The 13,452-nt window shown below is 46.4% G+C and overlaps 1 protein-coding gene and 1 long non-coding RNA gene across 3 annotated transcripts in view; one reads left to right on the plus strand and one right to left on the minus strand.

Annotated features, from left to right (window-relative positions):
• Window positions 1-1,024: 1,024 nt before the first annotated feature.
• On the minus strand, window positions 1,025-12,233 carry LOC123453530. The gene is made up of 4 exons (XR_006632877.1): window positions 12,090-12,233; window positions 11,800-11,995; window positions 11,607-11,717; window positions 1,025-1,274 (listed from the first exon to the last, which is right to left on the minus strand). It is a non-coding gene; the product is annotated as an uncharacterized LOC123453530 (long non-coding RNA).
• Window positions 12,234-13,335: 1,102 nt separating this feature from the next.
• Window positions 13,336-13,452, plus strand: part of Gyg1 (glycogenin 1) — a 41,726-nt gene continuing 41,609 nt past the window's right edge. For both annotated transcript variants that reach the window (XM_045131837.1, XM_045131838.1), the window contains exon 1: window positions 13,336-13,391. In XM_045131837.1, coding sequence (XP_044987772.1) covers window positions 13,385-13,391 — 7 coding nt within the window. In that variant the 5' untranslated portion in view covers window positions 13,336-13,384. The remainder of the gene's footprint in view (window positions 13,392-13,452) is intronic.

Here is a 13,452-nt window from a genome sequence, read left to right on the forward strand (position 1 = left end):
GCAGTGGCTGTAGATCCTGGTGCGCCCTTTCTCTCTCTCTGTCTCTGACTCACTTACTTTCCCTCTCCCTCTTTCTCTCCAATAAATAAATAAAAATAAAAAGATATTTTTTAAAAAGAAAGAACTGAGAAAAAACATTTAAAGGAGACATAAATTGATGCACTTCAAAGACGTTTCTTTCTCTTTAAGTACAGTCCCGCCTTGCCTGGCATGGTTGCGCAGGTCATTAACCCCAGCACTGGGAAAGCGGAGGTTAGAAGATCACTGTGAGTTGTGGCCATCCTGAGCTACAGAGTGAGTTGCAGGTCAGCCTGGGCTAGAATGAGCTTCTACCTCAAAAAAAAAAAAAAAGAAAGAAAGAAAGAAAGAGAGGGAGAGAGGGAGGGAGAGAAGGAGGGAGGGAAGGAGGGAAGGAGAGAGGGAGAGAGGGAGGGAGAGAAGGAGGGAGGGAGGGAGGGAGAGAGGGAGGGAGGGAGGGAGGGAGGAAGGAAGGAAGGAAGGAAGGAAGGAAGGAAGGAAGGAAGGAAGGAAGGAAGGAAGGAAGGAAGAAAGGAAAGGAAGGAAGGAAGAGCGAGCCGGGCATGGTGGTACACGCCTTTAATCCCAGCACTCAGGAGGCAGAGGTAGGAGGATCGCCATGAATTCGAGGACACCCTGAGACTCCATAGTAAATTCCAGGTCAGCCTGGACTACATTGAATCCCTATTGGGGGGGAAGGAAGGAGGAAGGAAGGAAGGAAGGAAGGAAAGGTTCTGCCTCTAAGTGTTTTATTATAAAGTCTTACTCTTAAAATTAATATTTTGTTTTATTTATTTATTTATTGACAGAGAAAGAGGGGAAGAGAGAGAGAGAATGGGCATGCCATGCCACTGCAAATGAACTCCAGACATGTGCGCCCACTTGTGCATCTGGCTAACATGGGTCCTGGGGAATTGGACCTGGGTCCTTTGGCTTTGTAGGCAAACACCTTAACCTCTAAACCATCCCTCCAGCCCCAAATTAAAAAGTTACAACAAAAGCCTCAACAGAAGTGCCCAGCTGCTGCCATTCTGTTCTCGTCCTGTGCTTCGTCAAGCAGCCACATACCGTCTGGCGACCCGTCCAGAGGAGCAAACGAGGCCTTGCTGATCTCAAACAGCTGGTGGCAACGTGAGACACATACGGAACCGTCTTCTAAGGGTTCACAGAATCCAAACTCTTCCTGCCTTTCCATCCCCAGGAGGCAAGTATCAAGGGTTTTCATCTTGCCAGTGTGCAAAATGTCTTCAGGCTGCCTATAAAAAGAGCGGTGTGAATGATTTGGCCCAAATATCAAACATCCTTATCCTCCTTCCAGGCGCTGCCCTGAGCATTGGCCCCTCCGCTCTGAAGGCTGTGCAGAGACCGCTGCTCCAGCCGTTCCACGGCGGCCTGAATGTCACCCACCTTTCATATTCCTGGTCCCCCTTCTCCACTTCGCCGTCTTTCTCCCCATCAGCTCACCACCACCGCAAAGGTCAAGCTGCGCAGCTTCCATGGGCACAGATCAACCCCAAAATGGGTGGCACTACATCAGGACCAAAGGGAAGGTTTGCCAGTGTCTTAATACAAAATCCAAGTCCTCAAGAGTCCTTGACAGAGAACCGCACTGTCCCCTACAGAAGACAGTGCAGACAAGATGATCAGAAGAAAAGAACCGGTGGATACAGGAATTAGGGCTCCTGACCAGTGAGTGCGCCAGGGTGACACGGGAATTTTGAGGTGTCCTGAGAGCAGCAGGCCTTATCTCAGCCCTTGTGTGGGGCGTCTTGGTGCCAACGGTCACAGCCACATAGCGCGTGCAGAGAGTCAGGGGTCTTTCGGGGTACTTGCACTATGAAGGCAGCGACTGCATCCACAGAGTACAGGGCAAGGTTCACCAAGATTTCACTAGCTTTAGGATAGAACCTGAAATGCTTAGGAGGAGGAAAGAAAAGCGTACAGAGAGCTTCTGCCCAGGAGAAGGCAGGAGGGGATAAAACCCACCTAGAAACCCAGATTGGAGCCTTTTTTTTCTCTAAATTCTGGATGGGGGCTGAGCTACCCAACCACAGTGCCAGGTTCGGGTTTAATCCTTCCAGGAATCTGAATATTAGGGAATGGAAACTTCTTCCTAGGGAGGGGCTCCGGTTCTGTTTAAGGGAAAAGAGATCTCGGGAAGCCCTTCAGACAGCAAGAGGAGAGAGGAAGCTGGATCCTCCTCTGGTCTCCAGCAAAGTGGACCCTTGGCTCTTTGCTTCGGGCTGGGGGCTGTTACTCCTGCATGGCCACAGCATCATGCAGTAAGTTCCAGAAAGCCACCACTGGGTGCCTCCTGCTCACACAACGGCCAACACGGGCCAGACGGCGGAGGCCAGAAAGGCTCGGTGACAGAAGCCTCGGGGCTGAGGAAGAAGTGCGGAGGGCAGGCAGGCACCCACGCACACTGAGATGGACGCCACGAACGCAACCCTTCCCCAAGACCGTGATGCCCAAGCCCGGCGTGGTGGCGTGCACCTTGAACCCCAGCGCTCAGGAGGCAGAGGTAGGAGGGTCGCCGTGAGTTCGAGGCCAGCCTGAGACTACAGAGTGAGTTCCAGGTCAGCCTGAGCTTGAGTGAGACTCTACCTCAAAAAAAAAAAAAAAGACTGTGATGCTTGGGAATGTTTTCTATACTGACCTGGAAAATGATCCAGGGCTGGAGAGATGGCTTATCAGTTAAGACGCTTGCCTGCAAAGCCTGAGGACCCAGGTTCAATTCCCCAGGACCCACGTTAGCCAGATGCACAAGGGGGCGCACGCGTCTGGAGTTCATTTGCAGTGGCTGGAGGCCCTGGGGTGCCCATTCTCTCTGTTTACATGTCTGCCTCTTTCTCTCTGTCTCTCAAATAAATAAATAAAAATGAAATCATTTTTTAAATTTCTAATAAAATAAAATAAAACCCCATCTCTCCAGGTGTGGTAGTGCACACCTGTCATCTCAGCACCCAGAAAGCTGAGGTGGGAGGATCGCCGGGTGTTTGAGGCCAGCCTGGGCTAAAGAGTGAATTCCAGGTCAGCCTGGGCTAGAGTGAGACCCTGACTCAAGAAAAAGGGTAGGGGCAAACTGCCCTCTATGCACTTGCTTATGCCTACATATGAACACTGCTCTCACTTCTCATTAGAGAAGCTTCTCTTCTCAGACGGTGGTGACCACTGGGATGACCCAAAATTCCCGAAAGTGCTAAGAAGAGGCGGCGGAGTGTTCAGCCCTGAGACATGTCTGTCACACCCTCCACAGCGCCAGAGGCGGCTCACGTTGGTGCTGGCAGGTTAGGCACACAGACCCTTCACACCAGTGGCTGCCTCGGCCCACGTGAGCTGCTCCGCTCTCACAGCTTGGGCACATCCAGAGGGCCCCAGGCACTTCTTCTTCAATGGGGGAAAAGTGCCAGACAAGGCTACTGAGACTTTAAGTCAGGATTAACAGCATTTTACCAGATGGATTTATTTGTTTGTTTGTTTTTCAAGGTTGGGTCTCGCTCTAGCCCAGGCTGACCTGGAATTCACTCTGCAGTCTCAGCCTGGCCTTGAACGCATGGCAATCCAACTCCCTCTGTCTCCAGAGTGCTGGGATTAAAGGCGTGCACCACCATGCCCAGCCACCAGATGCACAAGGAGGCACATGCATCTGGAGTTCGTTTGCAGTGGCTGGAGGCCCTGGTGCACCCATTCTCTCTCTCCCTCTCTCTCTTAAATAAATAAATAAATAAATAAATAAATAAATAAATAAATAAATAAATAAATATATTTTAGCCAGGCGTGGTAATGCACGCCTTTAATCCCAGCACTCTGGAGGCAGAGGTAGGAGGATTGCTGTAAGTTTGAGGCCACCCTGAGACTACATAATGAATTTCAGGTCAGCCTGGGCCAGAGTGAGACCCTACCTCGAAAAACAACACAACAAGTATATATATATATATATATATATACTTGAATTTATATATATATATACTTGAATATATATATACTTGAATTTAGGGTTGGTGAAATGGCTTAGCAGTTAAGGTGCTTGCCTGTGAAGCCTAAGGACCCAGGTTCAATTCTCTAGGACCCACGTAAGCCAGATGCAAAAGGGGGCCCATGCATATGGAGTTTGTTTGCAGGGGCAAAGGCCTTGGCACATCCATTCTCTTTCTCTCTATGTGCCTCTCTTTCTCTCTCAAATAAATAAATTAATTAAATATTTTTAAAAACAGAACTTAGTTGATATTCATGGTAAACTGAATTATGAAAAGGGTACAAAGACACTTGAACGGGAACACAGTAGTCTTTTCTGTAAGTAGTGCTGGATCACCTAACATTCATTTGCAAGAGACAAGTCCCCCTCCACCCGCTTCAGGCAATATAAAAATAGCGCAGGATGATCAGATGGGCTATAGAACTCAACTTTCAGGCTATAACTTTAAAGCTTCCAGGGTGACACACGGGGGCAAATGTCTATGACCTGTGGTTAAAGTCTCTCAGCTATGACACCAAATATATCAGCAACACAGGAAGAACAGATTAAACTATGTCGAAATGTAAAACTTCTGTGCTTCAAACAACACCCTACAATATCCCTACTACCAACCTACAGTACAACAGAATAGATTTGCAAGTTATCTATCTGGTATAAATTTATTTTTTTCCTTTTAGAATCTAGAAGGAAGCCTCACAACTCAATAGCCAAAAAGACAATACAACCCAATGTTGGAGAGATGGCTCAGTGGATAAGGCACATGCCTGCAAAGCCTAAGTGCCCAGGTTTGATTCTCCAGCATCCACATAAAGCCAGACGCACAAGGTAGCTCTTGTGTCTGGAGTTTGTTTGCTGTGGCCAAAGGCTCGAGTGTGCTCATTCTCTCCCTCTCTTTCTCTATCTGCCTCTTTCTTGCTCAAAAAAAAAACTTAAATAAAAATAAGTGCAGGGCTTGAGTGGGTATTTCTCAAAGAAGAAATACACATGGCCAATAGACACATTAAAAGATGCACTATGTTATGTCATTAAGGAAATGCAAGTAAAAAACACAATGAGATATCACTTAGGACTCCTATAATCAAGCAGATAACCATATATCAGCTAAGAAACGAATAAATTAGGACCCTGATACCTTGTTGGTTGGAATGAAAAATAATGCAGCATTTTGGGCTGTGGCCTTGCAACTGTTGATGTGTTAAACATAGTGTCACCATCTGAGCACAGTTTTACTATTGTTCTGTCTTCAGGGGAAAGAGAAAAACTTATCCTCATAAAAGCTGGGTCAGAGCTGTTCATACCGACATCACACACACAGCCAAATTACGGAGACTACCCGGATGTCCGTCACCATGCTTGCTTGCGAAAACAAAATATACGGTCTCCATAATGGAATATTATTTGACAAATGAAAGGACTGTGCCAGGCATGGAATAACCTTGAAGACATTACGCCATGAGAAAGGAGCCTGTCCTAAAATACCACATATACATAAAGTTCAATAGACAAGTGTAGGAAAAGACTGGATAAGAAGTTGTTTAGGACTAAGGAGGGCAGAAGGAGTGACTGCTAACAGGCAGACACTGAAAATGTTAACTTAGGTTTGGGGAATAGAACCTAGTCTTGTGAGTACTTAGAAATGACTAACCTACACACTTAACTTAAATTTAGCATAAGCAACCAAATTCCACGGTAAGTGAATTACATCTCAGTAAGGAATTTTAAAGGCCGTGTAGGTAGGTAGGAAGTAGGCTATTCCAAGTTTGTAGAGTTGGAGACTCTAGCTGTCAAGTGAAGAATGGGCTACTCTGAGTCTCTGAGGATAGTATTTGCTGAATTAAACGTTTGATTGGAATTAGTGTTGTGATCACTGTTGACATTTCTGGACATAGAGAATAAAGGACAGGATATTAAATGTTTAACCAGTTAACTCCTGTGTCCGCACAGATACACATCTAGACTGTGGACAGCCCATGAGAACTGTATGACTCTCTGGCCAGTAGGTTGCTTCCTGTTTTGTAATACATTTCCAGGTCAGTTGCCCCACTAATAATTAGTTCAAGGGGCTGCAAGCCGATTTCAACATTAACTTAACCAAAACATAATTGAGAAGTTAAGTATCCTGCCAAAAATTACATAATGCATTCCAAAGCCAATTAAAAATGAACTCTAGACCAAACATGCCTAACATTTGCATTTAGCATAGTTTTAAATAGTTAAGTGATGTATACCCAGGCAGAATACAACCTGTCTTTCTTGCAGCATTCAGTCATTCTACTAGCCCACAAGAAAATTAACAAGCTGTATTCTCAAAAGCCAGATGTACCAAAAAAAAGCCAGCTGTACAAGAGCTGTACAATGCATCTAGAGTTCATTTGTACTGGCTGGTGGCCCTGGCATTCCCATTTCATTTTTTTTCTCTGTCTCTCTGCCTCTTTCTGTCTGTCGTTCTCAAATAAATAAATAACACACTTACTGTTTCCACAGCCTTACAACCCAAAATAGTCAATCACCTCACCCTTGAAGGTTGGCCCACAGCCAGCCACAGTCATTGGGGAGACCTGCCTTAAACTACTGAGTCAGAATGTCCTTTTATAGGATTTTTTAAAATTATTATTTATTGATTTGGTTTTTCAAGGTAGGGTCTGATCTCCAGGCAATTCATGTGCACACTGCAGTTTCAAAGGTCCTTGCTATCACATCCAATGTAGAGAAGCCTCAGGGAAACAAATGAAACAAAGTGTCACTTACTTGTAATTTCACTTGAGTACAATCTCAAGACTCCCCTATTTAACCCAAAGTGGCCATGTCTTCAGCAGTGGGGTAGGGACACTTCCACTCCTGAGCCCATAGCAGGCTAAGGGATTCTTCTCCAGAGATCTCCAATCAAGTAAAACTGGACTCTGGGTTTTGCCATAGGAAAAAATTGCAGGGTGAGCCAGTCTAGAGAAGAGTTACAGTTTATTAAAAGACATTTTAAAACTATCTGTAGCCTGGCGTGGTGGTGCACGCCTTCAATCCCAGCACTAGGGAGGCAGAGATAGGAGGATCACTGTGAGTTTGAGGCCACCCTGAAACTACATAGTGAGTTCCAGGTTAACCTGGGCTACAGCAAGACCTTACCCGGGAAAAAAACAAAACCAAAAACAAAAAATGTATTTATTTATTTGAGAGAGAGGAAAAAGAAAAACACAAAAGAGGAAGGGAGGAGGATGAGCATGCCAGAGCCTCTCCTCACTGCAAATAAACTCCAGTTGCACCCGCCAATCACTTTGTGCTTCTGGCTTGTGGCTATTACTAAGGCACTGAACCTGAACCACTGAGCCATCTCTCTAGGCCTTAAAAGACATTAAGCAGAGAGAGACAGAGAGAAGAGAAACAGGCTGAGACAGAAATAATGGGCATGCTAGGGTCTCTAGTCACTACCAACGAACTCCAGATGTATATGCCACTTTGTGTGTGTTTAAGACATGTTTAGGGCTGGAGAGATGGCTTAGCGATTAAGGTGCTTGCCTACAAAGCTTAGAGACTCAGGTTCGATTCTCCAGGACCCACATAAGCCAGATGCACACGGTGGCACATGCATGTGGAGTTCGTTTGCAGTGGCTGGGAGGCCTGGCGCACCCTTCCTCTCTCTCTCTCTCTCTCTCTCTCTCTCTCTCTCTCTCTCTGTCTTTCTCACTCTGCCTCTTTCTCTCTCTCAAATAAATAAAAATATTTTAAGCATTTTAAAAAATATTTTTAACATAGTTCTTAAGCACATGAGGTTAACAGAAAGAGAGGTGTGCAAGGAAAGAAAAAGACATGCCCAGGTGTGGGTAGAGATTTCTCAAGGGAGAATTGTCCCTGATTATCTTTACAATGGCTCTACATAAGATCCTGTGGCTCTCTAAGTTACATTGTTTCGCGAGTGTAATCTACAACAAGGTTTAAAGATTAAGTAAAGCTTAAAACTTAAGAAAAAAAAATTTTTTAACCCAGTGTGGTGGTGCAGCCTCGGGAGGGCCGGGACTGAGGGCGTACGCCCCCACACCCGGCTTGTGAGCTGTCTTTAGGAAAACGGTGTTGCTCGGCGGGCAATTTGGGCTTTATCGTGGGTGCTGAAGTTTCTTGACTGTGACCAGAAGAGACAGGCTAGATAGTAGGAACAAGGGCTTCTTCCTGCACGCTCTCTCAGTCTTCTCTTTCCATCCTGCGCAACGTTGCCACGACTGTGGACTGAAACCCCCAGAGAAGGAGGACAGGGAAGGGCGTGTTCCTAAGGGAAGCTTTTGCACGTCCAGCTGCGTCCCGTCCTGCCTCCCGTCACCCCTTAGCCCCAGGAAGCCCAGCCGGACACTAGATGAGGGCAGCAGGGGCTGAGTGTCACCCCGACTGGCCGATGCAGGGGCGGGTGGACGACGGTCTGCCTGACTTACTGCACAAGAGCAGTTCGCGCTGTGAAGCGCTTCCGGGAGAAGTTAGGAAGGATTCATGACAGGCTCATGAAGGGTAACATTTAAAATGCTGATTTGGGGCTGGAGAGATGGCTTAGCGGTTAAGCACTTGCCTGTGAAGCCTAAGGACCCCGGTTCGAGGCTCGGTTGCCCAGGACCCACGTTAGCCAGATGCACAAGGGGCGCACGCGTCTGGAGTTCATTTGCAGAGGCTGGAAGCCCTGGCGCGCCCATTCTCTCTCTCTCCCTCTATCTGTCTTTCTCTCTGTGTCTGTCGCTCTCAAATAAATAAATAAAAATTTTAAAAAAATAAATAAATAATAAAAATAAAATGCTGATTTGGGGGCTGGAGAGGTGCCTTAGCAGTTAAGCGCTTGCCCGTGAAGCCTAAGGACCCCGGTTCAAGGCTCAATTCTCCAGGACCCACCTTAGCCAGATGTACAAAGGGGCATATGCATCTAGAGTTCGTTTGTAGTGGCTGGTGGCCCTGGCATGCCCGTTTTTTTTTTCTCTCTCTCTCTCTGCCTCTTTCTGTCTGTCGCTCTCAAATAAATAAATAAAAATAAACAACAAAATTTTTAAAAAATAAAATAAAATGTTGATTTGGGCCAGGCGTGGTGGTGCATGCCTTTAATCCCAGCACTCCGGAGGCAGAGGAAGGAGGATCTCCATGAGTTCGAGGCCACCTTGAGACTATATAGTTAATTCGAGGTTGGCCTGGACCAGAGAGAGACTCTACCTCAAAAAAACCAAATAAACAAATAAGAAAATAAAATTAAAAATAAAAATAAAATGCTGATTTGGGGCTGGAGAGATGGCTCGGTGGTTAAAGGCACTTGCCTGTAAAGCCTGATGACCGAGGTTTGATTACCCAGTACCCATGTAAACCTGGTACACCAAGAGTCCATTTGTAGCAGCAGGAGGCCCTAGAATGCCCATGCTTCCTCTTTCTTTCTCTCCATCTCTCTCTCCAATAAAAATAAGTCATTTTTTTACATTTTAAAAATATATTTTTTTACTTGTTTGAGAGAGAGAGAGAGACATAAGGACAGAGTGACATTGTGCAAGCCAGGGCCCCCTCCACTACAAGTGACCTCCAGACACATGAGCTTCTTCCTTTGTCTGGCTTTTCGTGGGTACAACAGTGGCCTGTCTGCTATGGGGGAAACCAACCACTCTCTGATTGGGCTGGAGGCCCAACTCCACCGGAGGGAATACATGCCTGATACTGAAAACCTATGACAGAGGAGGTCATGAGCCCTTGTACTGTAACGCCTGCTGGTTAAATCCATATGTTATGCCCACCAAACTGCCCAGTAAGCACGTCTCTTAATGTTCACACCCATATGTTAATGCCACTTTCACTCTTGGTTAGAGAAGCTTCTCTTTTCAGATGGTGGCGACCACTCGGATGACTCAAAAGACACAGCAGTGCTGAGAAGAAGCGACAGAGGAGTGCTCACACTGAAACATCTCGATCACACCTTCCAAGGCTCGGGGTCCATTGAGGAAGAGGTGGTGGGAAGAATGTAAGAGCCAAAGGAAGGGTAGGACTTCTTGCAACGCAGTCTTCCAGACACAAAATGGCCTGACTGTCCATGACCTCACAGTGCCTGACACTACCTACACAAGACCATCATTATGGGAGGAAAAGATCATGACATCAAAATAAGAGACCGATTGAGAGGGGGAGCGGATATGACGGAGAGTGGACCTTCAAAGGGGAAAGCGGGGGAAGGGAATCATCATGGTTTATTGTCTATAACTATAGAAGGTGTCAATTTAAAAATTTTAAGAAAGGACGTAAGAGCAGGAGGTTGGGGAGGAGGGGCCGTGGGATGCCACCGTACTCACGAGCTCACGGCAGCTGTGGGTTTCGTGGCAGGTGGGGGAGGCGTCATAAACCTCCACGCTCCCGAAGCAGCTACTAGCAGCTGATAGTGGCAGAGGAAGGAAAGAAACGCTGGTCAGCGACGCGGCCTCTGGTAGATTGCTTGTGTGCCCGGCCGTAACCGCCCACCGGATCACGCAAGCAACCCTGCTAAACTCAGCGGAGAGAAGGGGGTTAGCGGGAAGAGGTGGATAAGATGGCAATGGAGGGCTGGAGAGATGGCGTAAGTGGCTAAGGCACTTGTCTGCGAAGCCTAAGGACCCAGACTCAATTCCTCAGGACCCACGTAAGTGAGTAGGCCAGATGTATAAGGTAGCCCATGTGTCTGGAGTCCATTTGCTGTGGCTGGAGGCCCTGACATGCCCATTCTCTCTCTCTCTTTCTCTCTCTCTCTCTCTGTGTGTCTCAAAATAAACAAATAAAATATATTTTTAAAACCAAAGTAATGGGCCAGGCATGGTGGCACACACCTTTAATCCCAGCACTTGGATGGCAGAGGTAGGAGGATCGCTGTGAGTTTGAGGCCACCCTGAGACTACATAGTGAATTCCAGGTCAGCCTGGGCTAGAGTGAGACCCTACCTTGAAACCAAAAACCAAAAAAAATCCCATGAAAGTAATGGAGGAAAGATAAGACTAAAATACATTTACACTTACATTACAAAACACATATATTTAAATACATGAACATGTTAAAAATAAAAATTAAACATTTCATATTGTCATGTCAGTTACCTAATCTGATGTTTACACATTGTATACATTTACTGAAATGCCACAATATCTCCTATTAGTGTATAAAATTGCTATATATTGCTGGGCATGGTGGCACACACCTTTAATCCCAAGTAGAGGTAGGAGGACTGCCATGAATTCAAGGCCACCCTGAGATTACATAGTGAATTTCAGGTCAGCCTGGGCTAGAGTGAGACCCTACTTCGGGGGAAAAAAAAAAAAAGAAAGAAAGAAAGAAAGGAAAAGAAATGCTATATATCCATTAAAATAAAAACAGTTTAAGAGATCTCACTCAAACAGGTCTCAATTTAGGCCCAGAAATACATAACTTCACAAGCATCTCCAAGTCATTCTGATGCAGGAAGCCAAGGTTCGCACATGAAGTCACAATGTTATAGAGGTGATCTTTGATTTATGATGAGAATGGGTTACATCCCTGTAAATCCACTGTGTAATTTGAAAATGTCATGCTATACCTAAACTATCAAACATCACAGCTTAGCATCATCAGTACCACTATTTATTTAATTACTCATTCTTCTATTGTTTACCTTCATGATCCTGTGGCTGACTGGGAAATGGGGTCACTGCTGCTGCCCAGCGTCATGAAAGACACTGCACGTCAAAATTCAAAGAACGGCTTCTAGTGATGCGTATCGCTTCTGTAGAACCACACGATTCAAAATGCAACACCTATTGTAATCTGGGGACTTAGCACAATTGTTTTGAGGACGGAAATATCACCTTTGCACACAAATCACCCATCCTTATCCATGTGTCTCACACTTTGAAGGGATGTTGACTTGCCAACAGCCGCACACATTATTCGCGAGCGCCGTAGGACCTGAGGCGGTCTTTCCTGCGGTGGGGAGCTGGGCTGGGTGGGAGGCAAGCAGAGCAGAGCAGGTGGGGCCACATTTGAGGACTATTTCTCAACTTCCTAGAAAAAAAATGACACGTTGTCCATTTAGAGACTTGTGAAACAGATTAACCAAAAATAACTATATTAGGTAACCAGAAGTACTATAATTTACTGCTTGTTATCCAGAGCTAGTATGCCAAAGGTGCCAAGGCCTGGGAAGCCTGATTCTGCCACTGTTAGAGCGCAAGTCCAACCTTCTCCACTGGCGTCCTAGTGCCACAGACGCGTGATTTCACCTTTCTGTGTGTTGGCTTCCTCATCTGCAAAAGGACAGATATATATGACAGTGCGTAATACCCGCCCCACAGACTAAGGACAGAATGAAATGTTTAATATCTAGTTGATACATTGTTAAGAATATAAATAGTTAGTGAATAATAATTATGTTTACTAATGTAAATATATGGTGTTTAATATGAATCTATAGCTATATTATGCAAAGATTGCTATATAAGCTTAAAATGCTTTAAAAATACCCATTCTGGAATTTCAAAGCGGAAAGTGTGGGGGGTGGGGAGGGAGGGAATTACCATGGGATTTTTTTAATAATCATGGAAAATGCTAATAAAAACATTAAAAAAAATACCCATTCTATTTAGTAAATTACTATATTTATTTTAGATTAAGTGCACAAAAAGACTGGGGATACCCTGAGGGATGGTTCTAGAGACTGACTTGAACTTCTGGGTTTAAAAGTGGGATTTGGGGCCTGGAGAGATGGCTTAGCGGTTAAGGCATTTGCCTGCAAAGCCAAAGGACCCCGGTTCCACTCTGTAGGACCCACGTAAACCAGATGCACAAGGTGGCGCACGCATCTGGAGTTCATTCGCAGAGGCTGGAGGCCCTGGTGTGTCCATTCTCTCTCTCTGCCTGTCTCTCTCTCTCTCTCTCAAATAAATAATTTTTTTAAGTGGAATTTCGGGGGAGAGGAGATGCTTCAGTAGTCAAAGGCACTTGTTTGCCAAGCTTGATGGCCTGGGTTCGATTCCCCAGTACCAGTGTAAAGCCAGCTGCAAAAAGGGGGTGCACGTCTGCTCTGCTACAGCAAGAGGCCCTGCTGCAGCCACATAGACACACTCACACACGAAAGTAAATAAATTAAAAAAAAAATAATAATAAAACAACAGGAATTGAATTGCCATTCACTTAAGCACTTCCAGGGCATTCCCACAACTAGAACGCACTGGGGTGTGACTGAGGTTCCTTAACCTGCCTTCATGCAGCGCCGCGGGCCCGTCTCCCGCCCGTCCGCTCGGCTGGGGGTCGGAGGCCGCGCCCCGCCCGCCGGGAGGATGCGGTGTGCGGGGGGGGGGGTCACGTGACGGCCGCTATAAGAGCGCGCGCGGGCGGCTCCCGCCTCCCCGCCGCCCCGGACCCCGCGCTCCGCCCGCGACCGCCCGGCGCACGATGACAGGTACGCGCGGCCGCCCCTCCGGGGACTCGAACCCGCGGCTCCTCCGGGCGGAGGGGACGCT

This window comes from Jaculus jaculus, chromosome 12 (assembly GCF_020740685.1).
Source record: "Jaculus jaculus isolate mJacJac1 chromosome 12, mJacJac1.mat.Y.cur, whole genome shotgun sequence".
Lineage (NCBI taxonomy): Eukaryota > Metazoa > Chordata > Mammalia > Rodentia > Dipodidae > Jaculus > Jaculus jaculus.